Raw genomic sequence first — 24,803 nt, 5'->3', positions numbered from 1 at the left:
CTTGTTAAATTGTTCGTCACTATTTTCACACATATACTTTTCTTACTGGATAGCAAAGTCCTCAAGGATAAGAATTAAGTCTTCATCATTCTGATCTCCATAGTCCCTGCTTTAGAAGTGGTGGTCGATAAATGTTTATGGAGTGAATGAATGAATAAATACACTATATATGATTTCAATTTCTTTTAAAAAGAAACAGATGTATTTCTCCAAGTAGGCATTCATGAATTACCACAGTTAACCCATTTTATGTACAAGTGGAAACACAGACTATGGTTTGTTTGCCCAGTTACAATATTTATTAAGAAATGACAGAAAACGCTGTATCACAGATGTAATTGAAATAGCCAACAGGCAAGATCATTATGATCCTCCCCCCTGCAAAAAAAGGGATGGAATCAGATGTTGAAATGTGAAGAAGTCTAGCCTGCTTCTTAGAAGGTGAATATTGGGTGAAGAGCTTCCATTCTGTCTGGTGACCAATGAGGAAAGTCACTTGACTATATTCTGGTGCCTTTGATGTTAGAAAAAAATGTTAGGTAAACAGAGCTAAAAATAGATTATAAAGCAGAGAAGAATTATACTTGTGGGTAGTTCTCAAGGATTAATTCCACAGTATATCAGTAATTTTCAACCCTGCAGAAAAATCAGAAATAGTATATCCAAAGAGTTTTGATAGTCAGCTGGTAGGTTCACAGCATTTCTGTGTCTGCAGCAGACAATTAAGGTATTCACTGCAGAATGAAATCAGATAAAACTCATATGCTTGGTAGCCCCCATAACAAAAATGCAAATGGAAGTTGAAGAACTTGTGGTGGTCCAGGGGTGGTTGAGGAGATACGCTGTTCAACTGGGCAACTGGGAATCAGCAACCTGGCTTTCAGCAGGTGGGCTGGCAGCAGCTGGGCTGGCAGCAGTAGCAGCAGCAGGCTGGGCGGCAGCAGGACTGTCCACAGTAGGATGGGCGGCAGCAGGAGGCCTGGGCATGGTGCAGCTGGCAGCAGGTTGGAGGCGTGCAGCTCACCACGCAGCAGGGGGGCAGGCAGGTGTCCTCCACGCGGCAGTCAGGGCGGCACCACCTGACTCGGCAGCTCACGCCACCCTCCTGGCCACCGCCAGTGCCACAGCCGGTCCCACAGCAGCTGGGCTGGCAGCAGCTGGGTTGGCAGCAGCTGGGTTGGCAGCTGGTTGGCTGGCAGCAGCTAGTCTGGCAGCTGGTTGGCTGGCAGCAGCTGGAGCCACAGTTCCCACTGGTGGAGCAGGTGGGAAATCCGCAGAAGCTAGTGGAGCAGCAGGCCATGGTCAGGAGCTGAGCTGAGAGTTGGGTTGCTTGTAGGTGTTTTGATGGTAACGTCTATGTCAGGCAGGCCTTTTATATATCTGAGCCAGCTTCTATTTATAAAATTCTTAACATATCTTCCTTGTTTTTGTTTAAATTTGTTTCTCATTGGTCCTCTGATTGGCGTGCATTGAAATACTTATGACCCATTATGAACAGCAGTTTAGAAATTACTTTGTTTTATAGTTTCATTTGGACTCCTCATATTGGTCCTTTGCTCTTTGGAATACATTTGTGGTTTTCCATGTTCAAAGAGTTCTTCCATTTCAGTCCACGTCAACACCCTCATTTTGTAGAGGTGGTTATTTCACGTGACACTCTGTCCATATCTCTAAGGCTAAGGATAAGTGTGCTCTTAGTTTTAACTATTATTTCTTCCTTCTGGCTATATAGACTGAATTCTGTTGCGTTTAGGACATTGGAACATCCCTTGAATTGAGGAGTACCTTTGGTTATACATAATTAAAAGCTTCCTACTAATTTACTCCAACATCAAATCAAATTACTGTTATAGTTCCTTTGATTTCAATCATTTTGAAATATGTAAATATTCATATTCTAGGTCAGAAATCTTTTCTTGTGAATCAAGTGACATAGTTTATGTAAAGGTATCTTGCAGAGTGCTTAGCTTCAGGTAGAACTTTAATAAATGCTTACCGAATCTGATTTTGAATGGGTGGAGTAAAAGACATGATTCATGGACACATGTACCACTTATAAATGATTTAATAGAACTTTCAAGCTGTAGTGCCTCTCATGGAGGAGTCCTTGTTGTTGTCAAAAGAGAGTAGGAAGTACTGAAATATTTTTCTACTGCTGGAATAGTTGAACCAAGTCTCAGGGAAAAACATCTGGGAGTTATGACATTTTGAAGAATGCACTGCCATCTACTATATTCTTTGAAATGCGTTTGATCTATCATTGTCAAATGTGTTTGATTTACCAATTGCTACCAATTAAATGATAGAGGTAAGTGCTGGGAGCTTGTAAATAACTTGAAAAATATTTTTCATAAAGTGTCCTATATTTTGTCCTATTGTATTTTATATATTGTACTAAAATACTTAATGAGGAATTAAAAAATTCAGTGGCAAAGATGTTTTTTTTCTAGATTTATGTTAACTTCCTAGGAGAAATCTTTCAAATTGGGTTGCAAAGTGCAACATACATAGTTTGAGATTTCTAATGCGCGTGTCTGACCAATGGTGGTGGTAGAACTCACAGGGTATCTCCCTGGCTCTTTGTTCTATCCTCACTTAGATCAGAGATACATTTTATATGAACTCACAGTAAATGGAGGTGAGTGTTGGGAGTTGCAACTTGGAGAGCAATTTGGGGACCAGTGGGAAGAATATAATAGACTAAGACATAGAAATTAAACATAAATGCTCTTGGAAAATAGTATCTAAAAGTATCTGGTAGATATTTTAAAATTTACTTAGTAAGTAATACAATCTTTAGATATTAGGCACACATGAAGGAGAACATCTAGTATATAAACTGGAAGGAGATTACAATGGTAGAGGTACCTCTGGGTAGAAATCCCATAGATTTGAGCAACCTGAAAATTTGAGCCCAAGGTGGCTTTACTGGTTTAGACCTAATCATAATAGGTTAGAACATTTTAAGTATTTGAATAACTATAAAGATTATTTAATGCATGAAGCATTTTATTAACTGATGGATTCAAGCATAGTATAATTAGTATTTAATTTTTCTGGTTTAGAATTTATGTTTATGCTTTAGGATTATTATCAAAATGAAATTCCACTCTTCTTGAATTCCAGCTAAAGATGGACAAGCTTAGAGGTAGAAGGAAGAGAATAACTCAGTTTGCTTTACACATTTAAACATTTTATTTGAAATTAATGGGATATTCAAGGAGAAAGCAGGTCTGAAAATACGTGGGGATCAAGAGATGGGGAGGAGACCAGAGATGTCACTGAAATGAAGAAATGCTCTACTCTGGTGCCTTTTCAAGCAAGGCAGGATATCTAGACACTCTGATTGATACATGCTTTCAGTGTGCTAATTCACATCCAAGAGGGTCCTAAGACTCATTATTTCTGAGTGGCTTAGAAACATCACGATACTTAGCATGGGGGTAAAATTGAACGCTTCTTCAGAGATAGAGCAGTTTGTTTCATTTCCCCTTTCATTCTTAATTAATCCCCCTTGCTTTTAGCAGGTGGGCTGGCAGCAGCTGGGCTGGCAGCAGTAGCAGCAGCAGGCTGGGCGGCAGCAGGACTGTCCACAATAGGATGGGCGGCAGCAGGAGGCCTGGGCATGGTGCAGCTGGCAGCAGGTTGGAGGCGTGCAGCTCACCACGCAGCAGGGGGGCAGGCAGGTGTCCTCCACGCGGCAGTCAGGGCGGCACCACCTGACTCGGCAGCTCACGCCACCCTCCTGGCCACCGCCAGTGCCACAGCCGGTCCCACAGCAGCTGGGCTGGCAGCAGCTGGGCTGGCAGCAGCTGGGTTGGCAGCTAGTTGGCTGGCAGCAGCTGGTCTGGCAGCTGGTTGGCTGGCAGCAGCTGGAGCCGCAGTTCCCACTGGTGGAGCAGGTGGGAAATCCGCAGAAGCTAGTGGAGCAGCAGGCCATGGTCAGGAGCTGAGCTGAGAGTTGGGTTGCTAAGAGAAGTTTTTGAGTTTAGGCTGTACCTTCTACATCTGGCCTTTTATATATTTCCTAGAGCTGCATATTTCCCTGACGTTCAGCATTGTTCCTTGATACCATTTGCAAAGTAAGTCTCTGATTGGCTGATCCCTGAGTTGTTTAGAAAGTTATTAATAGCATTTCAATAGCCTGCTTTGGTCATTATTCAATTAAGTTTCATTGTATTTCTTCTTTGCCCTCTGGATCATTATGGAAGCCAATCAGAGCAACACCTCTTTATGGAAATCACATGACAGACTAGAGCTGGGCCAACCCTGGCTTGCTTTGTCATACCTGTCCTTTGTTAACCTTTAGGCCGAGTTTATATCTAAATGGAGCATTTTCTTCCTAAATTAAGGATCGGGACTTCATAAATAGAGTTTGTTCAGATTTGGAATGACTAATGTTAGTGTCATCAAAACGTGAGCTATCCAAATTAATCAACATCCAAAAGCACTATGCCTTTCTAGGATCTGTTTGTGCAAGTTACAGGATACTAAGAGCTCTAACCAGTATTTTTGCCTTCAACCCTCAGTGTACATATTCCCAGTTGAAACCCTTAATGACTTTTGCTGGTAGATTGTTTTGTGACTCTACTAAATTAAAAATATATGCTAGTAATGAATACATATTTTAAGTCAAACAGAACACAGGCATATAAATAAATTTATTTTTCCTCATTTCCCCAAAACACCCATCCCCTTCAACACTGGTACTTCAGAAATAATAAATATTAACAGTTTGGTGCGTATTCTTTGACAGCTGTCTCCCTGTTTTTGGAGACATAAACCAGCATAGATAGATAGATAGTTCATCTAGTTAAGTAAAAGTTGCGGTCTTTATGTATTTTTAAAAAGTTTTAATTATAGTAAAATACACATAATATAAAATTTACCATCTTAACCATTAAGTGCACTGTTCATTAGTGTGAAGTACATTCACATTGGTGTGCAATTTCCACAACTCTTTTTAACCTCCAAAAGAGAAACTTTTTGTCCATTAAAGAACAACCTTTCCATTCTCTCTTCCCTAGATCTTTGGTAACCACTTTTTCACTCTTTGTATTGATGAATCTACCAACCTAGGTGCCTCATATAAGTGGAATCATACAGTATATCTTTTTAATGAATGCCTTATTTCACTTAGCATACTGTCCTCAAGATTCATCCATGTTATAGAATGTATCAGAATTTCCTTCCTTTTTAAGGCTCAGTACTATTCCACTGTATGTATACACCACGATTTGTTTATCCTTTACTCTATTGATGGACACTTGGGCTGCTTCCAGCCTTTTGGCTCTTGTGATTAATGTGACCATGATCGTGGGTATACAAATATCTCTTCAAGATCATACTCTCAATTCTTTTGGGTATATTCCTAGAAGTGGAATTGCTGGATCACATGGTAATTCTATTTTCGGTTTTTTGGGTAACTGCCATACAGTTTCCCATAGTGGCTGCACATTTCCACCAACAGTATACAAGGGTTCCAATTGCTCCACATCATTGCCAGCACTTTTTGAGTTTTTTGAGACTAGACATTCTAGTGGGTATGAGGTTGTATGTCATTGTGGTTTTGATTTGCATTTTTGTAATGACTGGTGATATGAAACATTTTTTCATATGCTTGTTGGCTGTTTATCTTCTTTGGAGAAATGTCCATTCATGTCCTTTGCCCAATTTTTAATTGTTGTTGTGTTGTAGGAGTTCTTCATGTAGTCTAGATATTAGCTTCTTACTGGGTATATGATTTGCAAATCTTTCTCCCATTCTGTAGATTGAATTTCATTTTGTTCATTGGTCCTTTGATGCACAGAAGTTTTTAATTTTGGTAGTTAAATTTGTGTGTTTTTTACTTTTGTTGTATATGCTTTTGGTGTCATATCCAAGAAATCACTGCCAAATCCAGTGTCATGAAGCTTTCCCCCTGTGTTTTCTTCTAAGAGTTTTACAGTTTTAGCTCCTAACTTCAGGTTTTTTATCCATCTTCAATTAATTTTAGTGTATGGTTTAATGGAGGGGTCCACCTTTATTCTTTTGCATGTGGATATCCACTTTTCCCAGCACCATTTGTTGAAGAGACTGTCCTTCCCGATTGAATGGTCTTGACATTCTTGTTGAAAATTATTTGACTGTATATGTAAAGGTTTCTTTCTGGGCTTTTCCTTCTATTCCATTTGTCTATATGACTGCCTTTATGCTAGTACCGTACTGTTTTGATTACTGTAGCTTTGTAATATAGTTTGAAATCAGGAGGTATGATGCCTCCAGCTTTGTTCCTCTTTCTCAAAGGGGAGAGAGAGAATCTTAAGCAGACTCCATGCTCAGTGTGGAGCCTAATGTGGGGCTCAATCTCACAACCCTGAGATTACGACCTGAGCTGAAATCAAGAGTCTGACACTTAACTAAATGAGCCACCCAGGTACCCCTTAATTTCTCTTTCTGATAGATTGTTGTTAGTATATAGAAATGCAGCTGATTTGTATATCGATTTTGTATCCTACAACTCTACTGAATTTGTTGATTAGTTCTAACCATTTTCTTCTCCTTTTTTTTTTTTTTTGGGTGGAGTCCTTAGGGTTTTCTGTATATCATATCATGTCATCTGCAAGGAGAGACAATTTTACTACTTCTTTCTTATTTGGATGCTGTTTACTTCTTTTTCTTGTCTAATTGCTCTAGCTGGGACTTCTAGTACTATGATAAATAGAATAGATAGAAGTGGGCACCCTTCTCTTTTTCCTAATCTTAGGGGAGAAGCTTTCAGTCTTTTACCACTGAGTATGATGTTAGTGTGGGCTTTCATATATGGCTTTTATTAGGCTGATATAGTTTCCTTCTATTCCTAGTTTGTTGAGTGTTTTCATTTTCTGTTATTTTTTTATTACGAAAGTGTTGAATTTCATCAAATTCTTTTTCTCCATCTATTGAGATAACCATGTGTTTTTCCCCCTTCATTCTGTTATGCGATGTATTACATTCATTGATTTTTGTCTGTTGAACCATCCTTGCATTCTAGGATAAAATCCCACTAGGTCGGGGCGCCTGGGTGGTGCAGCGGTTAAGCGTCTGCCTTCAGCTCAGGACGTGATCCCGGCGTTCTGGGATCGAGCCCCACATCAGGCTCCTCTGCTATGAGCCTGCTTCTTCCTTTCCCACTCCCCCTGCTTGTGTTCCCTCTCTCGCTGGCTGTCTCTATCTCTGGCAAATAAATAAATAAAATCTTTTAAAAAAAAATCCCACTAGGTCGTGGTGTGTAATAATCTTTTTAATGTACTGTTGAATTCGGTTTGATAGTATTTTGTTGAGGAATACTGCATCAGTATTCATCAGGGATATTGGTCTCTAGTTTTCTCTTCTGTAGTGTCTTTGGCTTTGGTATCAGGGTAATGCTAGCCTCACAGAGTGAGTTTGGAAGTGTTCCCTCCTCTGTAATTTGTTAGAAGAGTTAGAGGATGATTGATTTTAACTTTTCTTTAAATGTTTGGTAGAATTTACCAGTGAAGCTTCTGGTACTGGGATTTTATTTGTTGGGAGGTTCTTTTATTACTGATTTAATCTCCTTGCTAGTTATAAATCTGTTCAGATTTTCTATTTCTTCATGATTCAGTTTTGATAGGTTATGTGATTCTAGGAATTTATCCATTTTATCTAGGTTATCTAATTTTTTTTGCCTATCCCATAGGTATTAGTCATTCTTTTAAAAAGCTATGCAGTATTTCAGAGTATGATCATACCACATTCTGTTCAATCATCCCTCTATTGATAAATCCTCCATTGTTTCTAGTTGTGCTTTTGAATTAAAAAATCATAGTATTTTAAGCTAAAAGGGACTTTAAAGGAGTCCAGCTTTAGGTGATTATGAAAACTAAATTAAGCTAATTAAACTAAACAGGCTTTTCAAACCGGTTCTACCATTAAGTGTATTCTGTGACCTTAGAAAAGTTACTTAATCCCCCTGAACATTGTTTTATTCATCTGTAAAATGAGATGATCTCTCAGACACTCCAGGGCTAAAACTGTGTAATTGCTGTACCAGATCATTCATTCCTTAAGGGCATGGTCTGCCATGTCTGATTCATTTTGGTATAGTGTCTTTCTGTACAATCTTGAATGTAGGCACTCAGTAAATGCTTGTTGAATCAAGGAAGGAAGGAATGATTGGCAGTGTACTGTAATGATAAACAGCCAAATTTGCATTTACCCAAGTCACTTGTCATTTTATTTTATACTTTTTTCTCAGCAGGAGCTCTTAGGTAGTGATACCTGAAAGTGGTCAGTAGTTAAAATCAAAGGAACAAGAGGACAAAACATGTTTTCATTTTTGTTCTGTTGTTCAAGGGTGTCTTCTGGATTAGATCAGGTCTCTAGAATAAATGTTGGGGAAGCTGATTCTTTGCTTACATGGTATCCTTTATTCATGCTTCCTAATTTCTGGATTTTCATTAACCCTTGAATGAATAAAGCATTGTAATCTTGACCAAAGTAATATTTTTAATAAAAAAGAATTATCTTCATTCCCTCCAGTTCTCTCTCTCTCTCTTTTTTTTTTTTAAAGATTTATTTATTTATTTTAGAGGGAGAGGGAGACGGGGGTGGGGGGGGGGGAGAGAGAGAGACCGACCAAGAAGGAGAGGGAGAAAAAATCTAAAGCAGACTTGGAGCTAAGCCCGGAGCGTGACGAGGGGCTCAGTCCCATTACTGTGAGATCACAACCTGAGCTGAAACCAAGAGTCGGTCACTCAACTGACTGAGCCACACAGGAGCACCTGGCTCCTTCCAGTTCTAAGTCCAAGAAACCAGAAATTAATCTTGATCCTTGTCCAAAAACTACCAGGATTTATGAAGCATTTCCTGATGCTGTGTTTAAATATGTATAAGTTCATTGTATGTTATTTTTTCATTTATTGTGTATTATGTATAAATGCGTGTGTATGTATAATAAATACATGTATTTCTAAGTGAAAATTTTAAACCAAATTTGTTATGTTATTATCCTCACTTTCAGTTTAGAAACGGGAAAAAAAGTAAAATTCTCCATCTAACCAAAAGCATCTTTCCTCCAAGAGGCTTCCCCAACTTGTAGCTCTCTTGCTTTACTCTGCAAGGCTATGTATAAATGGAAGAGTGTAATGTATCAGCATTATGTTCCCACAGTTTGAAGATTGCCTGAAAGAGCATTCTTCTAACAGACTTGAAAAAAATACATCATATTCTGGCTCTGGGTTCAGAGTACCTGACTTTTTTTTTTTTTAATATAAAGACTTTATTTATTTGACACAGAGAGAGACAGCGAGAGAGGGAACACAAGCAGGGGGAGTGGGAGAGGGAGAAGCAGGCTTTCCGCTGAGCAGGGAGCCCAATGCGGGGCTCGATCCCAGGATGCCGGGATCATGACCTGAGCCGAAGGCAGACGCTTAATGACTGAGCCACTCAGGTGCCCCTCAGAGTTCCTGACTTCTATAACTTTCTGGTTATGAAAGCACTTTGTGAGGACAGGATATGGATATAGAGCCTGTGCCACTTCTGAGGCCCTGTATAATGGCCTTTGCTGTATCTTTTTTTGGGGATTAACCTCCATTAGATCTGGTCAAATTTCCTAGAAAGCAGCGTGGGATAGCAAAACCAGACTAAAACCTTTTATGACTTTTTATGAAATCAAGAGCACACTCAATGAAGAAAAAGATATGTTTGCTGCACCAAATAGATATAATTTAATAGACCTTGGTATATTATTCTGCTTTCATAAAAAGTGTAGTTTGCAGTATGGTGACGTATAGGAGGTGAACATATCTGAGGAGGACAGAAGATTCTTCCGCAGCATTGGTGGCACTGAGTCACAGAGTAGATTCAAATGCATGCTGAAGACAATTTCTTGAGTTAAATTTGTATTTTGGCAACCTCATTGGGGAGATCAAGGTCTTTCCAGAATTGAATCAGATAGGTCTGTGAGGCCCAAATATTTGGTATCCCCCACAACAAAAACCAAATAAAAGTTCAAGAATTTGTTGGTGGTCCACAGGTGGTGGAAGAGATAATTAGTTCATGAATTGATTTGGAGGTTGAAACTTCAAATAAAAAGTTAGCAACCTGGCTTTCAGCAGGTGGGCTGGCAGCAGCTGGGCTGGCAGCAGTAGCAGCAGCAGGCTGGGCGGCAGCAGGACTGTCCACAGTAGGATGGGCGGCAGCAGGAGGCCTGGGCATGGTGCAGCTGGCAGCAGGTTGGAGGCGTGCAGCTCACCACGCAGCAGGGGGGCAGGCAGGTGTCCTCCACGCGGCAGTCAGGGCGGCACCACCTGACTCGGCAGCTCACGCCACCCTCCTGGCCACCGCCAGTGCCACAGCCGGTCCCACAGCAGCTGGGCTGGCAGCAGCTGGGTTGGCAGCTGGTTGGCTGGCAGCAGCTAGTCTGGCAGCTGGTTGGCTGGCAGCAGCTGGAGCCGCAGTTCCCACTGGTGGAGCAGGTGGGAAATCCGCAGAAGCTAGTGGAGCAGCAGGCCATGGTCAGGAGCTGAGCTGAGAGTTGGGTTGCTAAGAGAAGTTTTTGAGTTTTGGTGGTGACTTTCACGTTGGTCCTTTTATAAGCCTTGACTAGCTATGATTTACATAATTCTCAGAATCTCTTCCTTGTTTGTGTATAAATAATCTATCTCTGAATAATAATTGCCCTATTCCTGAGTTATTTGTTCAACCTCTGAAAGCCTTTATAAGTTCATTTTATTTGGTCTTCAATTAAGATTCTTTACCACAGTCAAGTAGTCACTGGCGTTCATTGGGTACGTAACCCATAATCCCCCATATTTGTTAAAATTTGGTCATTGCCCTAAGAATAATTGATGCCTCACCTTCAAGGAGTGTCAGTATTACTCAGTGTTGACCCTGATCATCGAGCTTTTGGGTCTCACATGACAGTTTAATTCCCAGCAACATGGTTCCAATGTCAACTACTGCTCCTTTATCTTTTTCATCTTCAATTTGACTATGAAGCAAAGTGATCCAGCTGGCCAGAAAGGGATGCTTTTTGGGGGGACTGAGAAATGTGGATGAATTGTTACTGATCACAATTCCTGGAGCACTTAGGTGCTCACATGGTTCTGACTACTTTGCATGTATCATTTAATTTTTACTGCAATCCTATGAGCCATGCCTGTACCTACTCCCGTCATCCATGTAAGGAAACTGAGCCTCAGACAGATTTACATCTCTTGCCCAGGTTCATAGCAACAAGTGGTGAATCTGAAATTTGAATCCACATCATCTGACTCTAGACTAAACTCTTTCAACCACTATAGTCAGTACTCAGTTTTCTATATAAGCAGTTGTTCTAGAAAAATCAAATGATAAAAGAAAGATGTAAAATTTGTCCACTTTAAAGCTTTTTTAGAGTCAGGGGAAGAAAGGCAGAGCTTTGGATGCATAATAGCACTATTTATTAGGACTTCTCTGGAAATTTTTATTTTTTAACTGCATAATAAGTACATTTCAAGAAAATCACAAGTGCTAAAAATGGTAATCTATTTGATTTGTGACTTCTTCTAAACTTTGATCCTAGGATGTCCTTAACTGCATACAAATCGCACTCAGTGTATTGACACTGGAGCATGTGTCACACTGTGACGTGTTAGAGCTGCAGCATGCAGTTTACTGTGCACATTAGAAACTAGTCCAACGTGCTGAGAGTTAATACAGCTTGAATGAGGCAACTGATGAGGATGAAGATGAAGGTTTTGTGTAGGTGCAATGAAAGACAATGAAAGGGGACCTGGCCTTCGTTGAGTGTGGATTCTATTATAGAGAAATGGAAGTTAAAATGCCACTTACAGAGTTTGAACCAGAATACCAGGTGTTAGTTTTGCTTCTCCAGAAATGACAGCTTTGAGTTAATATCATAACTCTTCCCAAATCAGAATTAAGACATTTTCTTTGTGTATGGTGTGAGAGAGTGGTCAAGTTTCATTCTTTTGCATGTAGCTGTCCAATTTTCCCAGCACCATTTATTGAAGAGACTATCTTTTTTCCACTGGATGTTTTTTCCTGCTTGTCAAAAATTAGTTGCCCAAAGAGCCGACGGTCCATTTCTGGGTTCTCTATTCTGTTCCATTGGTCTGTGTTTTTGTGTCAGTACCATGCTGTCTTTGTGATCACAGCTTTGTAGTACAGCTTGAAATCCGGCAACGTGATGCCCCCAGCTTTGTTTTCCCTTTTCAACAATTCCTTGTTGATTCGGGGCCTTTTCTGGTTCCACACAAATTTAAGGACTATTTGTTCCAGTTCTTTGAAAAATGTCATTGGTATTTTGATCGGGATAGCATTGAAAGTGCAGATTGCTCTGGGTAGCATGGACATTTTAACTATGTTAATTCTTCCGATCCATGAGCATGAATATTTTTCCATCTTTTTGTGTCTTCTTCAATGTCTTTCAAGAGTGATTTGTAGTTTCTAGAATATAGATCCTTTACGTCTGTGGTTAATTTAATTCCAAGGTAATGTATGATTTTTGGTGCTATTGTAAATGGAACAGATTCCCTAATTTCTCTTTCTTCAGTCTCATTATTCGTGTATAGAAATGCAACTGATTTTTGAGCATTGATTTTGTATCCCGCCACATTACTGAATTGCTCCATAACTTCTAGTAGTTTGGGGGTGGAGTCTTTTGGGTTTTCCATATAGATTATCATGTCATCTGCGAAGAGAGACAGTTTGACTACTTCTTTGCGGATTTGGATACCTTTTATCCCTTTTTGTTGTCTGATTGCTGTTGCAAGGACTTCTAGTACTATGTTGAATAATAATAGTGAGAGTGGGCATCCTTGTCATGTTCCTGATCTTAAGGGAATGGCTTCCAGCTTTTCCCCATTGAGAATGATATTTGCTGTGGGCTTTTCATAGATGGTTTTTATGAGATTGAGGAATGTACCCTCTATCCCTACACTCTGAAGGGTTTTAATCAGGAAAGGATACTGTATTTTGTCCAATGCTTTTTCTGCTATCTGTTGAGAGAATCATATGATTTTTGGCTTTTTTCTTGCTGATAAAATTTATGACACTGATAGATAAACTCTAAATGGATGAAAGACCTCGATGTGAGACAGGAATCCATCAAAATCCTAGAGGAGAACATAGGCAGCAACCTCTACGACATCAGCCACAGCAACCTTTTTCATGACAGCTCTCCAAAGGCAAGAGAAACAAAAGATAAAATGAACTTGTGGGTCTTCATCAAGATAAAAAGCTTCTGCACAGCCAAGGAAACAGTCAAAAAAACTAAGAGGCAGCCCACGGAATGGGAGAATATATTTGCAAATGTTACTACAGATAAAAGACTGGTATCCAAGATCTACAAAGAACTTCTCAAACTTAATACACGAGAAACAAATAAATCATAAAATGGGCAGAAGATATGAACAGACACTTTTCCAATGAAGACATACAAATGGCTGACAGACACATGAAAAAATGTTCAAAATCATTTGCCAACAGGGAAATTCAAATCAAAACCACACTATGATACCACCTTACGCCAGTTAGAATGGCAAAAATTGACAAGGCAAGAAACAACAATTGTTGGAGAGGATGTGGAGAAAGGGGATCCCTCCTACATTGTTGGTGGGAATGCAAGTTGATACAGCCACTCTGGAAAACAGTGTGGAGGTCCCTTAAAAAGTTAAAAATTGAGCTACCCTATGATCCAGCCATTGCACTACTGGGTATTTACCCCAGAGATACAGACGTAGTGAAGAGAAGGGCCATATGCACCCCAATGTTCATAGCAGCATTGTCCACAATAGCTAAATCATGGAAGGAACCAAGATGCCCTTCAACAGATGACTGGATTAAGAAGTTGTGGTCCATATATACAATGGAATATTATTCAGCTATCAGAAAGAACGAGTTCTCAACATTTGCTGCAACATGGACAGCACTGGAGAAGATAATGCTAAGTGAAATAAGTCAAGCAGAGAAAGACAATTATCATATGATTTCTCTCATCTATGGAACATAAGAAGTAGGAAGATCGGTAGGAGAAGAAAGGGATAAAGAAAGGGGGGTAATCAGAAGGGGGAATGAAGCATGAGAGACTATGGACTCTGAGAAGCAAACTGAGGGCTTCAGAGGGGAGGGGTGTGGGGGAATGGGATAGACCGGTGATGGGTAGTAAGGAGGGCACGTATTGCATGGTGCACTGGGTGTTATACGCAACTAATGAATCATCGAGCTTTACATCAAAAACCAGGGATGTATGTATGGTGACTAACATAATAAAATTAAAAAAATATTAAAAAAAAAAAGAAGACATTTTCAAATCCCACATCAAATGTGAGTTAAAAGGTATGTGAATTTTTTGCTTCCTCTCCTTAAGCAGATCTACATCACAGGTTCTTTGATTACCTAATTTTTTTTTACCTGGGATGTTGGGAATACGTAGATTTATCACCATTACAATTTCAGGAGCTATTTAATTCATATTTAAATTCAGTAGAATCTTTGATTTTGATAAATGATAAATGGTTTTGATAAATGATAGAAACATTTATCTCCCCTTGCAGAAACATTTATCTCCCCTTGCAAAAAATTTAGATGTTTGAGGAGTTGAAATACCTCCTGATAAGAGCACTGGAGATAGTAGTGCTGTCTCTTAGGTCTCCATTTCTGTGCTTTCCTCCTGCACCCACCCCATGTGGCACTGTTTTCAGCATCTCCCTCGGTGCAAAACTTAACTCAGTTTTCATGTTTGTGGTCTTCAGTTGCCCTCAGAGAACTATTAGGTGTTTTAGCCAGAGTTCTCCAGAGAAACAGAACCAGTAGGATATATATAAATATGTAGAAAGAGATTTATTGTGAGGTATTGGCTTATACTACATGGAGCCTGAGAAGTCCCACCAGCAGCACTGAAGTCTGAGGGCCGGAGAAGATGGATGTCCCATCTTGAGCCATAGAACAGTTCGCCCTTTTTCTTTTTGTTCTATTTGGGATCTCAATGGATTGGGTGATGCCCACCCACATTGGTGAAGGCAGTGTTCTTTACTCATTCTACAGATTCATATGCTAATTCTTTCTATAAACACCTTCACAGACAGACCCAGGAATGATGTGAATAACATAACATAATAAAAAATTAAAAAAAAAACTATTTTATTACTATGCATATTCCGTTTGGCTTTCATTACTTCATTTAAGCAATGGGGCCCAGACCCAATAGTACCGTAAGAAGAAGGGATGTGTTTGTTTCTTACTATTGAAAGTTTGCCTTCTGTTTATAGATACTAATATTTGAGTTATTTTTCTTCAAGAGATGAAGGTTCTGGGTTTCTTACTGTAAATTTTGGGGCCTCTCTCAATTCCTTAAAGTCCATTTTACTAGTTCTCTAATTTAGTTGCCTCTGCCTTACTTAGGTTCCTGAGTGATAAGACATGGTTGATATACCAACCAATTGAACATCCCCAACTTTTTATTTTAAACCAAGTAGTAAGATCTTCTCTCTGAATGTCAACCTGGTTCTTTTGGTGCTTCTAAGCAGAAGCCTTCTAAGTCAAAGGTACATCCAACCTAAGCCTTCCTAATCTTTTGAAAGATAAGAGAGTGTTATATGAGGGACATAGAGTATTGAACATGTTTTAGACACATTGTGAATGTGTACCCTGATGGGGGGGGGTCTGTGCACCTAGAGGATGGAGAATCTTTTTCACGTAAAGATTCTGTAGGCTCAGTAAGTTGTGTATTCTTCAGACTGTGTCTACCTAAAGGTGGTGCCTTTTTCTAATTCTGGTAAAGTCGTGCTAGTGGAGACCCCATCCCTTTGACTTAGTTTTTAAGTTGAGGTAAAGTTCACACAACATACACTAAACCATTTTAAAATGTACAATTGAGTGGCCCTTAGTGCATCCATAATGTTTTGCAACCACCATTCCTCTCTCTAGTTTAAAAGCTTTTTCATCACCCTAGAAGAACACCTGGTAGTCTTTAGTAGTCACTCCCCATTCCCCTTTATCTGCAGGCACTGCTTTACCACTTTGATTTTAAAATCAAAGATTTTATGGGGCGCCTGGGTGGCTCTGTCAGTTATGTGTCTATCTTCAGCTCAGGTCATGATGCCGGGGTCCTGGGATCAAGTCCCACATTGGGCTCCCTGCTCAGCGGGGAGCCTGCTCCTCCCTCTCCCTCTGCCTGCGTCTCTCTCTCTCTGTCAAATAAATAAATAAATAATCTAAAAAAAAAGATTTTATCCATTAAAATAGAAGTTCTTATTATGTGTTTTTTATTTCATCCTTCATTCTGGAACTCTCTCTGGAGATTAAAGAATGGGCACAGTGAATGCCCGTATCATGCTTGTTTAAATCCATTCCTATAGTGAATATTTATTTTCTACTTAACAATGCATGAAAGAACTATATAGATGTTATAGAAACATTAGTTGAAATTCCCTTTCATCATTTTTCCAGAGTATATTGTGAGGAATACTAGTGTTACAGGGTGTTAGTTGGTAATAAATGAATGGAAGTTTCCCTGACTAAGTCAGTTTGGGAGTAATGGTTATAGAGCTTTCTTTAATATTCCGATGTGCTCTTATAAACCTTCAAGATGATGAAAATGCATGCAACATGATTTGACCAGTGAATACTTTTTCCCTGTTGCGCATCTGAAGAGTCCAACTGTCAGTGCATCACCTGTTTAGGAAATAATCCGTCCTATGCCTGGGAGGGATATTGTAAGCAATGAAAGTCAGGTCTCTTATTTTCCAGGCTTTCTAAACTGGTGCCCAGGCAGGTGAAAGGCCTTGCTCAAGAATCCGTGGATTCTTAGTTACAAAGTAGGGACGAGAACTTAGGATGCCTTTACATCTTATGCTGGTACTTTGAAATCTTGCGTTTACTGTCTTTCCAATTAGGTATTACCCTTTTGTACCATTGATAATTGAAAGAATTGTACACAGAGTCATATACGAATGAAATGAATAGATTTGGTAACACCTCAAGAAGTTAAATGACATAAAAAGTCCTTTTTGTAAACTCGATCTTCTGGAACACGTAGCCCATCAGTTCGCACATGTGAGGACCTTGGGATGTAATTTCTAAATACTGATAGATTCTTTTAATCATAGATTTTGGCTGCAGAATATTGGGCCATTTAATGGTAAAACAAAGGAAAACTATCTTTTAAAGACCTTTATAAAAGGACAAAAATAAAGAAAAACCATACTGCCATACCACAGTTACTAAGATTTTGAAAAATCCAGGTACCCCAATAGCAATAACAAATTCCAAAGAAAAGAAAGCTCCAACAAGGACTTCATCACTGAAGAATAAAAATTTTATTAAATCCCAAATCCAATGAACTGTGGAACTATTTCAGATATTTATAGTAAAGTTTTACATATTCCTCCTAACATGGTAGGACTTCTATTCCTATCCAGATTTATGAAATATTTTTGGTCTTTGATTATAAATTCACATTTTAGGAAAATTATGTAGCCATGTGACAAGAGTTTGCAAGCTGGGTTATGGGTATTGAAGCTCAGAGGTTTGTTGGGACTCTACATTGGCTCGTTTTGAAGTGCCAGTTTCTCAGGATTCCTTTAGAAGGTTTTCAGCAGGTGGGCTCACAACAGGTGGGCTGGCAGCAGCTGGGCTGGCAGCAGTAGCAGCAGCAGGCTGGGCGGCAGCAGGACTGTCCACAGTAGGATGGGCGGCAGCAGGAGGCCTGGGCATGGTGCAGCTGGCAGCAGGTTGGAGGCGTGCAGCTCACCACGCAGCAGGGGGGCAGGCAGGTGTCCTCCACGCGGCAGTCAGGGCGGCACCACCTGACTCGGCAGCTCACGCCACCCTCCTGGCCACCACCAGTGCCACAGCCGGTCCCACAGCAGCTGGGCTGGCAGCAGCTGGGCTGGCAGCAGCTGGGTTGGCAGCTGGTTGGCTGGCAGCAGCTAGTCTGGCAGCTGGTTGGCTGGCAGCAGCTGGAGCCGCAGTTCCCACTGGTGGAGCAGGTGGGAAATCCGCAGAAGCTAGTGGAGCAGCAGGCCATGGTCAGGAGCTGGGTTGCTTGGTGGAGTTTCTGAGTTAGAGCTGCTTGTTCCCTGCCTTTTATAGGTCTTGGCCAGTTCCTGTGTTTGTGGTGGGCAGCATTTTTATCTTGTTACTCTTTAAACAAGCTTTTCTAGAGTCCTTTGTTCAAATATTGAGTTATTTTAAATGCATCCCCACATTGGTTTTTCCTTATTGCTCAGCTAATACTCACTAAATGTTTTTGTCCTTAGTAGAAATGTTGTTGTTTCATTTCCAAACAATGCTGTAATTTCTCCTCAAGCCCCAGCTTCCATTCTGCATTTATGATAACGTCACCTGACAAAGTGACTCTCACTCATAAGATGATGTGATTTTTAGGGTCATATTCACCAAACTCAAGTCTCCAGAAAAAAATTATTAACAACTGACTGTCTTTTATGTAAGACTCTCTTTATATTTGTTTTGATATAATCTTATATTATAGTCCCTACAGTCAGCCAGACAGAAACTCTGATAAACTTCCCATTCATAGAAATTCATGAATTTCCAGAAATTGGATCTCTCCAATTTCCATGATCTCTCCTGAACTTCACACATTCAGATTTGAGAAAGTGTCACTCAGGAAGACCTGTAGAACAAAAACTGTTCCCATTCCAATTTACTGTGGATATTTTATTAGCATGAATTTAAAAGAAAGGCTAAAATTCATAGCCAGTAATTAGGAAAATATCACACAAAATTTTAAGTGTAATTTATATTTTTCTATGAAGGATAAAAATCACTGCTATGTGGATTATCTAGACGGTATTTCTCAAAGGAGGGATTTATTTTTGGTTTATGTCATTTTATATAAGTACACCATGTGTCCTGTGAAAGGATATTAGACCAAAGAGCATGACAATTGAATTTATGAGGGGAATCAATAAAAGAAAAAGCAGGAGGTAGGAGATACTTTTTCTGGATTACAGTGTATATTAGGCAGGGTAGGAAATGAATGATCAAATATCATTCAGTAGGTATAAGTACAAAGAGATTAAATCTACCTTATACTTAAGGTATAAGTGTAAAGGGATTGATGTTGTGGTATGGACCACTTTTAATTTCTCCTCAGCACCAGCTGGTGTTAGAATATGGTTGAATCTAGGAATGGCTGTAATTTGAAGAGGTAAGTGACTTGCTCCATTTACACAGTACACAGCCAGAAAGCTGGATATAAATTTCAGTAAAATAAATTTGAAACAGTTTTGGTGGTTGTTGAAAGAATGTGTTGTCAAAAGAAGAATGTATAGGGTTACACGGGGGGAAATGAAAAAAAAAAGTGGTCAAAGGAGCATATTATTGCTACTTGTGGTAGGTTTATTCTTTCCTTCCAATCTTTAGTAGAAGCACATAGTTAGCTTTTTATAAGGTGGAAGTATTGGTTTGTGCAGCTATAGAATTACATTAGAATGTGATTCATGCCGCTGTCAAGAAAGATGTTCGTGTCATATGATAACCATGACTATAGGTATGAAATTGAAAAGTGGCTGAAGGAATCATCAAATACCAGAGATCAAAAAATTAATAAATCACCTTGTCCAAACATTTGATTGTATAGTTATAGAGACTGACATCATTAAAAAAAGAAACAGATCGTTTTTATAAGTAGCAGATGTTTATTAAATCATCATATTATACACAGAGCACTGAATGGTTGTGAAGAAAGCAAGATTCAATCTGTCAGCCTCACATCTTGCTCTAGTGTACAAATCATTGTGGTACTGATAGGAGGGATGAATCACGGAAAAGAGTCATATTTACTACCATCTATCCTCATAGTTTTACTGGAACACTAATATTGTGGTACACACTGTTTTTCATTTCCTCTTGGCATCAGTTGATGTTAGAATACTACGGAGTCCAGTAGTGGCTGCATTTTGGAGAGGTTAGTGACTTGCTTTATTCACACAGTACACAGCCAGAAGAGCTGGGTATAAAACTCCGATCTCTCCCGCCTACATCAATTCATTTAATTTTATACCATGCTCTTTTCCAGGATCAATTAATTATTAAAACTCATTGTCTTCCATTTAAAAAAATATAATAGCTCAAGAATAGAAATATTAATAGTGAGCAGAAATGCTATGGAGTAGTAACTTTTTTTATTTTTTATTTTTTTTAAAGATTTTATTTATTTATTTGATAGAGATAGAGACAGCCAGAGAGAGAGGGAACACAAGCAGGGGGAGTGGGAGAGGAAGAGGCAGGCTCACAGCAGAGGAGCCTGATGTGGGGCTCGATCCTATAACGCCGGGATCACGCCCTGAGCCGAAGGCAGACGCTTCACCGCTGTGCCACCCAGGTGCCCCTGGAGTAGTAACTTTAAATACACAGTAAATAAGCATGAATATGTTAAGATTCTTTTAAGTGTCTTCTGACCAGAAGAGTTTTCTCTAGAGCCGCAGTAACACATTTGATTCTTAATTGTTTCTTGTTTCCCACATTCATATTAGGTAACATACCTTCTGGGTTTCTATGTCTGCCATACTCTTTGTGTCTTCTTTATTCCATGGCTATCATCGTAGGTCAGTTGTTATTGTGTATCGCTTGGACCAGTACAATGGCCTCTTGATTTGTTTCTGTATAGCCATTATATGTCTAGCCTTTGGCCTTATTTTTTGATAAGCAGCTACCATAAGAATCATCCTGATGCCCAATGCCTGTCACGCCATTCACTTGCCCCAAGGCTTTCAACTGCTCCTTAGTACTTATTGCATTAAAGGCATACTCCTTTGGTTAGTATTCAAAGCATACATATTTTTCAAATTTATCTTCCATTATTATTCTCCATATATCCAGTGTTCCCAGCCAAACTATCCTATGAACAATCCCTCTCTCTGTACCTTTGTGCGTACTGTTACCAGTGTTGAGAATGCCGTCTTCCCTTAGATCTGCATGCTGAAATCTTTTTTTTTTTTTTTAAAGATTTTATTTATTTATTCGACAGAGATAGAGACAGCCAGCGAGAGAGGGAACACAAGCAGGGGGAGTGGGAGAGGAAGAAGCAGGCTCATAGCAGAGGAGCCTGATGTGGGGCTCGATCCCATAACGCCGGGATCACGCCCTGAGCCGAAGGCAGACGCTTAACCGCTGTGCCACCCAGGCGCCCCTGCATGCTGAAATCTTAACCCATATAAAATGCTAGCTCCCTTTTCAGTCTCTCTCCCCAGCCAATAGTGATTTCTCTATTGACACCAAAGTGTTATACTTTTTTTCATTTTCTAATTTTTAGTTGTGTTATTATGACTTTCATTTATCTCTCTAGAAGTTACTTTAAGAGGAGAACATTTTTAACTCAATTTTAATTTCTATTGTATACCATCTAGCCTGTGATTTGCAGATGGTAGGCAATCAGCACATTTTGTTTTATTTAAATTTAATGAAAAAAATTAGAATGAATAAGTAAAACCAAATATGTATTTGCTTTGCCAAAGAAGAGAAGTTTATTAGAAAACAAGCATGCCACAAGTCCTAAGATCTACATTGGGAAGAAGGGAGTTGATACTGTTACAAAGACTTGAGACCAGCCCAAATCTTAATAGATGAGCCTGGATTTCCATTCAACCTCTGGTTGACTTGGGTCTTGATGGTTCAGGGCAGGAGGTTTGTTAGGTAGAGATGGGAGTATGACTTTTTCAGAAGGTTGATTGCTTGTTCTAAACCGTCGGTGCACTGCTCAGCAGCAGGGGGAGGTCCTGCAGGTGGTGCGGCAGGGGGCAGGCTGGCAGCAGGGGGGGCGGCAGCAGGGCGCCTGCACAGAGATGGGCTGGCAGCAGGTGGAGGCCCAGCAGCAGGGGCGGCAGACCACGGCCGTGCAGGACGTGGGGCAGCAGCTGATGGGGCGGCAGCAGCCCTCCTGCAGGGAGCAGGGGTCACAGCAGACAGGGCGGCGGCAGGGCTCACAGATGGGGCGCGTGCAGCGGCAGGTGCAGGTCACGGGGCGGCACACGGTGGTCTGGCAGGACACGGGGCGGCAGCAGCAGGGGTCGCGGCAGCAGCAGGGCTGGCAGCAGCCTCCCCCACAGCCCGAGGAGGAGCAGGTGGAGCCGCAGCAGGAGCCGGACATGGTGATGTCTGGGGTTGGTTACGGTTGGACTGGTGAGAGGATTTGGGTGTTGTCAGGTGTGAATGTCTTTGTCCTGCTCGGGGGCCTTTATATACCCTGGCCAGCTGCTGATGACACCCCCCCCCCATTTATCTTTTGGCCAATTAGGTAGAATTTTGTTTTGAGTAATGATTGCATTGCTTGTGACATACTCATGATCTCATTAAAGAACTCTTGCTGCATTCCTAAATATGGATATATTCATGCTGTTCATCATCAAAATCTAAGCACTCACAGTCATTTGAGATGATAGCAGCTCTTGATGTTTATTTTGGGTAGATAGCACCTGATGAATCTTGGGGAAAATGGTCCTAAAGGAACTGCAAGTTTTAAAAGAAATGAAACATATAGGGGTTTCTAGATCAGTGACTGGATCCTGTACTTGACCCCCAGGAGATGCCCTGAGAAACCTGCATGTGAATCAGACAGGTATTAGACATGTCCTTGGGTGTGGACTCCTTGGAACTTTGTTGACATATCACTTGATAAAATGGAATGCATGTACCTTGAATAAGACTGCAGCTCAGAGAACTTGTATGGGAAAGATAAAAGGTTATTTTTGTAAACCAGGTAAGTATTGGAATAAAATACCCATGGCTGCATTTCATTTTTTTCCCTTTCTTTTCTCCAGCTGAAGTTTGAGCATCTGTGGTCCTTCTGGCCACAGAATGTCGATATTTATCTCTGAGACATGACATTTTTTATATTTGCCTTTGTGTGTGTGATGAAGAATTGTGTTAACGGGAAATTTTTTCTTAATATATTTCATATGGGCACTATGACCAAGTGACAAGATGGAGCTTTTTCAACAGCACTGCAGACACAGACAGTGCATTGATCAGAGAAGGTACGTAGGAGGCTGCACGGTTGTTCTGTGATGACACACAGGGAAGGGTTGTGAGAGGCTCTTGGGGAATTGCATGGGGGAAGAAGTCTCATTACTTTTCAGCTTTTCCCATTTTATTATTCACCAGACAGGATTTTGGGTCACTTTAGGATCATTCCCATCGTTCAAAAGAATGTGCCTCAAGCCCCAGGAGCTAAAGCTCCCCAAATCCCCATGGAATTTTAAACATAATTTCAAAACTTTAAAAGGAATGTAAACTGACTGAACATATAGTCATAGTTGGGAAAACAGAAGAGGGAGAAATGAAGCGCCGTCTCATCAATGAAGACCTTTGACTCTCTCACGTTTCATGTTCTTTCTCTTGTCCATGGACCGACGTGATTTTTTTCAAAGTGGTAACCAGAGCCAAGATAAAAACTCGTGTATTCTGCTCTTTTTTTGTTCTTTTTCCCAGCTTTATTGAGATACAAGTGACATACAACATCGTGTAAGCCTAAAGTGTGCATTGCGATGATTTCATGCATGTATATATTGCAAAATGCTTACTATGATAAAGTTAGTCAACACATCCTTCACCCTACCCTACATAATTATGATTTTGTTATTGTTTTTATGGTGAGAAGATTAAAGCTTTACTCTCACAGCAACTTTCAGACGTACAATATAGTATTGTTGACTGTGGTCACCATGCTGTACATTAGATCCCTGGTATTCATCTTATAATTGAAAGTTTGTATCATTTGATGAAAATCTCCCCATTTCTCCCACCCCTCACCCCCTGGCAACCACCTTTCTGCTCTCTGTTTCTATGAATTCGATGTTTTTGATTCCACATTGAGATCATACATTATTTGCCTTTCTCTGACTTACCGCACTTAGCATAGTGCCCTCAAGGTCCATTCATGTTGTTACAAATGGCAAAGTTTCATTCTTTTTTTATGGCTCAGTAATACTTCATGTATGTATGTATAAAACACAGTTATTCCAAGACTTCTCTTGGAATATAAACATACATCATATATATATTACTCATATATATATGCCATATATGTGTGTGTATACATATATCTTATTTTCTTTATGCATTCATCTATCATTGGACGTTGCGATTGCTTCAGTGCCTTGGCTCTTGTGAATAATGCTGTAATGAACGTGGGAGTACAGATACCTCTTTGAGATAGTGATTTCGTCTCCTTCAGATAATATACTCAGAAATGGGATTGCCTGGGTCATATGGTAGTTCTATTTTTAATTTTTTGAGGAGTCTCCATACCATTTTCCACAGTAGTTGTACCATCTATATTCTCACCAACTGTGCACCAAGGAAGGTTCCCTTTTTTCCACATCCTCACTAGCATTTGTTATATCTCGTCTTGTTATACTAGTCATTCTAACAGGTGTGAGGTGATACCTCATTGTGGTTTTGATTTGCATTTCCCTGATAATTACTGATGTTGGGCACCTTGTTGGCCTCTATGTGTCTTCTTTGGGAAAATGTCTATTCAGGCCTTCTGCCCATTTTTCAGATTTTTTTGTTTCTTTTACTTTTTGATTTTGCTGTTGAGTTATAGGAGTTCCTTGCGTAGTCCAGGTATTAACCCCTTATCAGATATGTGTTTGGGTTGCAAATGTTTTCTCCCATTTGGTAGTTTGCCTTTTCATTTTATGCATTGTTTCTTTTGCTGTGCAGAAGCTTTTTGGTTTGATGTAGTCCCACTTGCTGATTTTTGCTTTTGTTGCTTGTGGTTAGCTCTTTTCAAGGCACATTGTCTCATAATCAATTTTTCATATTGTTGGGGGTTTTCATGATGATCACAT

The 24,803-nt window shown here is 40.0% G+C and overlaps 4 protein-coding genes across 4 annotated transcripts; all 4 read right to left on the bottom strand.

Moving 5' to 3' along the window:
• Positions 1-256: 256 nt before the first annotated feature.
• LOC125283411 (keratin-associated protein 9-3-like) lies at positions 257-3,419 on the bottom strand. The gene has a single exon (XM_048224668.2). The coding sequence runs from the start codon at positions 1,298-1,300 to the stop codon at positions 881-883; it is 420 nt and encodes a 139-aa protein (XP_048080625.1). The 5' UTR covers positions 1,301-3,419; the 3' UTR covers positions 257-880.
• A 101-nt stretch (positions 3,420-3,520) lies between these two features.
• LOC125283412 (keratin-associated protein 9-3-like) lies at positions 3,521-3,940 on the bottom strand. Its single transcript, XM_048224676.1, has one exon. It carries the CDS (start codon positions 3,938-3,940, stop codon positions 3,521-3,523), a length of 420 nt encoding a protein of 139 aa, XP_048080633.1.
• Positions 3,941-9,241: 5,301 nt separating this feature from the next.
• LOC113250027 (keratin-associated protein 9-3-like) lies at positions 9,242-15,115 on the bottom strand. Its single transcript, XM_057318276.1, has one exon. The coding sequence runs from the start codon at positions 10,493-10,495 to the stop codon at positions 10,091-10,093; it is 405 nt and encodes a 134-aa protein (XP_057174259.1). The 5' UTR covers positions 10,496-15,115; the 3' UTR covers positions 9,242-10,090.
• Positions 15,116-17,277: 2,162 nt separating this feature from the next.
• Positions 17,278-22,145, bottom strand: LOC113265684 (keratin-associated protein 9-3-like). The gene is made up of 2 exons (XM_048224683.2): positions 21,971-22,145; positions 17,278-18,022 (listed from the first exon to the last, which is right to left on the bottom strand). The coding sequence occupies exons 1-2, from the start codon at positions 22,097-22,099 to the stop codon at positions 17,579-17,581; spliced, it is 573 nt and encodes a 190-aa protein (XP_048080640.1). The 5' UTR covers positions 22,100-22,145; the 3' UTR covers positions 17,278-17,578.
• Positions 22,146-24,803: the final 2,658 nt, after the last annotated feature.

This window comes from Ursus arctos, unplaced genomic scaffold (genome assembly GCF_023065955.2).
Source record: "Ursus arctos isolate Adak ecotype North America unplaced genomic scaffold, UrsArc2.0 scaffold_24, whole genome shotgun sequence".
NCBI classification, from domain to species: domain Eukaryota; kingdom Metazoa; phylum Chordata; class Mammalia; order Carnivora; family Ursidae; genus Ursus; species Ursus arctos.
The sequence above is the reverse complement of the archived record's forward strand: the minus strand, read 5'-3'. Positions and strand labels throughout refer to the sequence as shown.

Excerpts from the sequence above, each read along its gene's own strand:
- LOC125283411 (XM_048224668.2), bottom strand. The coding sequence starts at position 1,300 with ATGGCCTGCTGCTCCACTAGCTTCTGCGGATTTCCCACCTGCTCCACC.
- LOC125283412 (XM_048224676.1), bottom strand. The coding sequence starts at position 3,940 with ATGGCCTGCTGCTCCACTAGCTTCTGCGGATTTCCCACCTGCTCCACC.
- LOC113250027 (XM_057318276.1), bottom strand. The coding sequence starts at position 10,495 with ATGGCCTGCTGCTCCACTAGCTTCTGCGGATTTCCCACCTGCTCCACC.
- LOC113265684 (XM_048224683.2), bottom strand. The coding sequence starts at position 22,099 with ATGTCCGGCTCCTGCTGCGGCTCCACCTGCTCCTCCTCGGGCTGTGGG. Across the intron at positions 18,023-21,970 it reads AGACCACCGTGTGCCGCCCC|CTCCTGACCATGGCCTGCTG; the intron begins GTGACCTGCACC and ends CAAGCAACCCAG.